The following is a 6,000-nucleotide window of genomic DNA, read 5'->3' as shown; positions in this document are numbered from 1 at the left end:
AGACTCTTGAGAGTCCCTTGGACTGCAAGGAGATCCAACCAGTCCATCCTAAAGGAGATCAGTCCTGGGTGTTCATTGGAAGGAATGATGCTAATACTTTGGCCACCTCATGCGAAGAGTTGACTCATTGGAAAAGACTCTGATGCTGGGAGGGATTGGGAGCAGGAGGAGAAGGGGACAACAGAGGATGAGATGGCTGGATGGCATCACTGACTCGATGGACGTGAGTTTGAGTGAACTCCAGGAGTTGGTGATGGACAGGGAGGCCTGGCATGGTGTGATTCATGGGGTCACAAAGAGTCAGACACGACTGAGCGACTGAACTGAACTTTCCAGAAAAGTTCTCCCTTGAACATGATTCCATTGTATCTTCAATATCCTTATCAATTTGCTACTTACAAGGGTCTAAAGTTTAGATTGCTTTAAAGTCCTGTCTATCTAGGTATGCCAACTTTCCACTCCCTTTCCTTAAAGGGCTATGCCAGGCTCTGTATTAGACACCAGGGATATAGTGAGGACAAAACAGGTTTCTACTCAACAATCCCCTGGCAAACATAGACTCGCTGTCAAGGAGTTACCCACTGTCTCCCTTCTGTCCCTACTGCACTTGGTAACACACCCCTTTGCCAGCTGTGTCTTTATCAATCTGTATGTAACCAATCTGTTTGTGTGCCAGTCTCTTCCACAATCGAGATCTCTAGATTCCACAGTACCTCTAGTATCTCTAGATTCCAGAGTACCACAGGGCTCAGAGCTCAGCATGTAGTAGGCACTCAATCACTGTGGGCAGCATTAACCCGCATCACAATAAACAAACTTCACTATGAAGATTATATACCCAAACACAGGATTTCCCTGGTGGTCCTGCTGCTGCTAAGTCACTTCAGTCGTGTCCGACTCTGTGTGACCCCATAGATGGCAGCCCACCAGGCTCCGCCATCCCTGGGATTCTCCAGGCAAGAACATTGGAGTGGGTTGCCATTTCCTTCTCCAATGCATGAAAGTGAAAAGTGAAAGGGAAGTCGCTCAGTCGTGTCTGACTCTTAGCGACCCCATGAACTGCAGCCTACCAGGCTCCTCTGTCCATGGGATTTTCCAGGCAAGAGTACTGGAGTGAGGTGCCCTCGCCTTCTCCTCCCTGGTGGTCCAGTTGTTAAGACTTTGCCTTGCAATGGGGGGGGACTCAGGTTTGATCCCTGGTTGGGAAACTAAGATACCACATCCATGGAGTCACCAAGGGCTTAGGGACTAAACAACAACAAAATCCTGTGGAGCAACTAAGCCCCTGCACCACAACTACTGAGCCTGCACACTCCAGAACCCATGTGCTGCAACTCGAGAGTCTGTGTACTGTAATGAAATATCCTGCGTGCCACAGTAAGACCCAATGCAGCCAAATAAATAATTTTTTAAAATAATAATAATATATAGATAAACACATGTAGACAGAGATGCTTGTACATACCTTCTCAAGTGCTAGGCTCAATCACACACACAGTTCATTACAAAAAGGCCATTTTACACAATTGCTGAGATTTAAGTAAAGTTTGTATCTATAAATGGTGACATTAAGTCACATTCTGGGACCTGCAATAAACCTTTATGGCCCTTTATTTACCCAGAAATGTCCTTTTCTGTATCTCTAGGTAAAGTTAGAGTGAGTTTGGGGAACCAGTGTGTGCCTCAGTTAATACAATCACAACCACTCTGATAAATGCTACTGTCTTTTTGAAATAATGTTTTGTTATTGACCCTGGAGAAGGAAATGGCAACCCACTCCAGTATTCTTGCCTGGAGAATCCCACGGACGGAGGAGCTTTGTGGGCTACAGTCCACGGGTCGCAAAGACGCAAAGAGTTGGACATGACTGAACAACTTCACTTTCACTTTCACTTTGTTATTGAGTCCTACCTTCTCTAAACTTTATGAATTCAAGTGGGTAACACGTGGGGGAAGGAGCCTGTCCTCTGAAGGCTTACCTTTCACGTCTTCCATGCACTTTCCAAAGCTAGTCAAGCAACTCAACAGTCAGACTCTGAGGGATGGGAAGACATGTTTGGGTACTGGGTGAAACACAGAATTTATATACTTTGAAATATGATGATATTAGCAAAGCTAAAGATCAATAGAAACCAGTAAAAAAAAACATAAAAATGCTAATTTAATATTTTCATTTGCCACTCTCTTCAAACTTTGTTATTAAGTAGGTAGTATGTGCCTTCGCTATTAAGTGTAAATCTAAATTTAGAATATACCCCTACAATGCAAATTTTGCTGATAAAAGGTGCTTCCAAAACTTAATAGTGGTTTACAAATTGGTAAACTATTTAAGCAGAGCCAATTTTTTATAGACCACAATAATGATGGACAGCAGGGAAAATCTTTTATCAAAGCAATCACTTTCACAGTTCAACTGTACATCCTTCACATGCACGTGCACACACACACAGACACACATACAAGCCAGAACTGCCAAAAAGATGGGAGAAGAATGTACCTCACTTAGGGTGTGTCGGAGGAGAACTTCCACTTTGCAGGTAGAGTTCTGGGTTCAGATCCCAGCTCTACAGCCCTTCAAAGCAGTGTGACTCTGGGGAAGTCGCTTACTCTCTCTGAACCTCAGTTTCTTCATTTCTAAAATGGTGGGGAGGTGGAGGCGTAACACTGCCAGCTTTGCATGGATCTTGTGAGTTAACCTCCCAGATGAGCTGTCACAAGGGAAAGTGGAAAGTGCTTGAACTTTCTTCCTTCCTTTGATTTCCTCTGCCCACCCTCTCAGGGAGAAGCAACCAAGGAGCAGAACAGCTAAAAGGCGGAAAAGGAAGGAAAAGAAGTGGGCCCTGACACACAAATCAGAACTGGATGTCCCCTCTTTCTCTCCTGCCCTTTATCTGTCAGGAAGGTGTGTGATTAGAATTTGAACATCGAGTATAACGTTTAAAAAATATATTCTGGGTGATCTTGTAACAAGTATTTAAGGGTCAGTTTGTTGTTCTTGTCGTTTTGCACACGCCTTAACCAAGAGTTGTCTAGTGGTTCAAAGGAATCCCTTGGTAACAAACTTATTGGGATGGTTCGTATCCCATGAGAACACAGGTACTACCTCACGCATACTGTTCAGCAAGTGGCTTAAGCGCTGGGGAGCAGTTAGTAGTAAAGGGTCCTAAGAAAACAGATCTTAAAAAAAAATAGAAACATAGTGAACAAAAGCCCACTATGCTCTAAGGCGACTTGTTTTCATGTTTTAGAAACTTGTCCTGTCTCCCTCTGAACCCTTAGTAACCATTAAGAAGTAAGTTACATGATAGACTAGCCTTGGAATCTCATTTGGGAATTTCCTCATTTGGGGAGTTCACAGAAAATGCTATATCACAAACTCCTTTTTGTTAAAAAAAAAAAAAACTCATTGCACTTTTAACACAGGGATGGAGGCGGGGGGCTATCACTAGAGAGAAGATAGCTCTAACTAGTCTGTCCCTTGGATCTGAGGGTTCTAAGAAAGGTCTCGCCAAGTTCACCAAGACTTCAGGCCACCCCAAAACCCACTATCCATTTGGTGCTTTTGATTGCTGGAGGATACACGCTGAGGCGGTTGAGAACCAGCCACCTTTCACATTTACTTAAGGAATCATGAGCAGTGGCAGAGAAGCTGATGAAATTTGGGATGCCATTCACTGAGATGCAAGGAAGCTTGAGTGCTGTTTCCACACTTTGATTATGAAAGGCATGCAGCCCCTTTCCAAGTAAATGTAGCTGTCCCCGGTTCCCACTACCCGGAGAAACCCTCGGCAGCACGCTCCGGAAATGTTTACATTTAAGATGCACATTATTTCTGAACACAATACTGAGGGACCCTTTCACTCGTGTATTTTGAAATTTTCAAGCGAACGGGTAAGTTTGGCTTCCATGTCGTTCTCATTTTTCCAAAATTGACATTAGGCACCGAAATTAGTTGAGGACAGAATCATTCCTTAGCTAGAATTTAGAACTTAACAACGGACACTTCCCAAGCTTTGTGGAGAGAATACCGTTTTAAAATTGTACCGTAGGAGCTTTATCTTTAGACGAGACTACACCTAAAAGAAGAAAAGCCCATCCCCTCCTCCCAAGGCACAAAAACAGCATAGCCCAAGCGGCCCGCTTCCTACCCAGCCAATACAATAATGCTTTGTAAGCTGAGAGCAGCGCCCGGTATAGAAGCTAAGTATAAACAGCTGAGAAGGATTAGGCGGTAGCTCCATTCTCATTTACATGAAAATCCTCTAAGCATTGCTTTCCTCACTGGCTGCGGGCGCAGAAGGAACTCTTTTGTGCCGTAGCCACGCATACATTTGCATCCTTTGTCTTTACTTACCAGTCGAGGCTGTGGGCATGTGTGCTCTATTTCCTCCATGGTTTCTGAGGGAGGCTCATTGGAAAGGGATTTTGGGATACCTGTTTCTGACTCAGCATCAGTGGTAAGTACTGGCATGGCCAGTGAATGCTCCCTCCAGCTCTACACCCTCTGAGAGTCTCCTCCCAGGCAGCGAATGTTTTCTTTGTCACGTATTTTTCTCTTCTCCACCCATCCCCCTTCTTCATCCCTTCTGTCTTTTCCAGGGGCAAGTAAAGAGGTTACCCCCTAATCCCCCGCCCCTTTCCTCCTCCGAGAAACCAAAAGGCAAGGCCTCAGTTTATCACTATAACAACCAGACTGCCCTGGAGCGGCGGGTGCGGGATACAGTACCTTATTTGCATGGAGCGCGCTGGTTGGCTACTGTCATCATAGTACCACTCCGCCGGCGAGCGGCCGGGCCCCATTGGCTGGCCGGCCGTGCCCACAGGGCCCGAACTTGCTGCTTTTGTTTCTTCTGTTTAATTCAGTTGCAAAGGTCTAGGACCATTCTGGGCCAGGGACCTCGGCTGCACAACCCAGATAAGGAAAAAACCGCATCCTGAGATGCCCAGCACGCCTTGAGACAGAACATAGCAGATCTCCACTGAAAAAGGACCAAGTCCCTGACAGGAGTGTTTGATGTGCTTTAGTGAGAATTTTGCCAAATAGGAGTCACCCTGAAGACAAAGCCACTTTTGAGTCCAAACTCCTTGTGCCCACAATTGCCAGCTGGCCTCGGAGGACATATCAGGGCATTCATTGTGAGCACCTGAGTGTTCACCCCCTTGACTGCGACAACAGCACCGGCAGATCCCCCGAGGCACTGTAGCCCTGGCATTTACCCCTGGGGCTGCTCTGGGAGGAACGTTGAAGAAGGTAGATTGTCTTTGACAATCTGCCTCCCACCTCTGAATGCCCTCCACAATTGCTTCCTCCCTCGGCCACTCTATCCCCCTCAACCTCCCCAGCTATTCTGAGTTTCCTCAAGGAGGTCTTGCTGTTGTCTGCCCTTCGATACACTCTTCCCCTTTCCTTTGCTCCCAGTCCCTAGGCACCCTACTCTCAGCCAAATGCTCATGGCAATCACAGAAACATCCCAGATGGGGGTGGTGAAGACGATGTGCCTTAAAGTCTAAATCGTCCAGGAATAACCACCACTTTAGGAAGACTTTCTGGAGACACACACCCAAAGGAAAGAACTTAAAAAGATACTTATTCCAGTGAAATATCACACTTTAAATAACATTAATAAAGATCATGATATTGGAAATTGCTTGTGGTCCAGTGGTTAGGACTCCTTGCTCTCACTGCCAAGGGCCGGGGTTCGATCCCTGGTCTGGGAGATAAAAATCCCACAAGCCCATAGGGTGGGGGGGGGGAAACCTTAGTAACTGCTAGCATTTATTAAGCACAAGCACAGTGCTAGGTACTTTACCTAGATCTTGTTTAATCTTCATAACAACCCAAAGAGGTCGATCTTATTATAATCCCCATTTTACTGGTGACAAAACTGAAATTTAGAGTAATTGTTCAGGGTCTCAAACTCACAAGCAGGGAAACGGATTGGAAGGATGCAGGGGTGGGAAGGTGGAAGGACGCAGCAGGTGTACTGGTAGGAAAAATGT

General features: G+C 45.7%; 1 protein-coding gene across 2 annotated transcripts in view; it reads right to left on the bottom strand.

Annotated features, from left to right (window-relative positions):
- Window positions 1-6,000, bottom strand: part of PCYT1B (phosphate cytidylyltransferase 1B, choline) — a 142,893-nt gene that overhangs the window by 112,273 nt on the left and 24,620 nt on the right. Inside the window, exon 1 of one of the 2 annotated variants that reach the window (XM_040266632.1) lies at window positions 4,355-4,670. The exons of the other annotated variant lie outside the window; for it this stretch is intronic. Coding sequence (XP_040122566.1) covers window positions 4,355-4,471 — 117 coding nt within the window. The 5' untranslated portion in view covers window positions 4,472-4,670. Of the gene's footprint in view, window positions 1-4,354; window positions 4,671-6,000 lie in introns of those variants that run through there. 2 annotated transcript variants of the gene reach the window in all.

This window comes from Oryx dammah, unplaced genomic scaffold (genome assembly GCF_014754425.2).
Source record: "Oryx dammah isolate SB20612 unplaced genomic scaffold, SCBI_Odam_1.1 HiC_scaffold_23, whole genome shotgun sequence".
Lineage (NCBI taxonomy): Eukaryota > Metazoa > Chordata > Mammalia > Artiodactyla > Bovidae > Oryx > Oryx dammah.
Note: the sequence above shows the minus strand (reverse complement) of the source record. Positions and strands in the feature narration are given on the sequence as shown.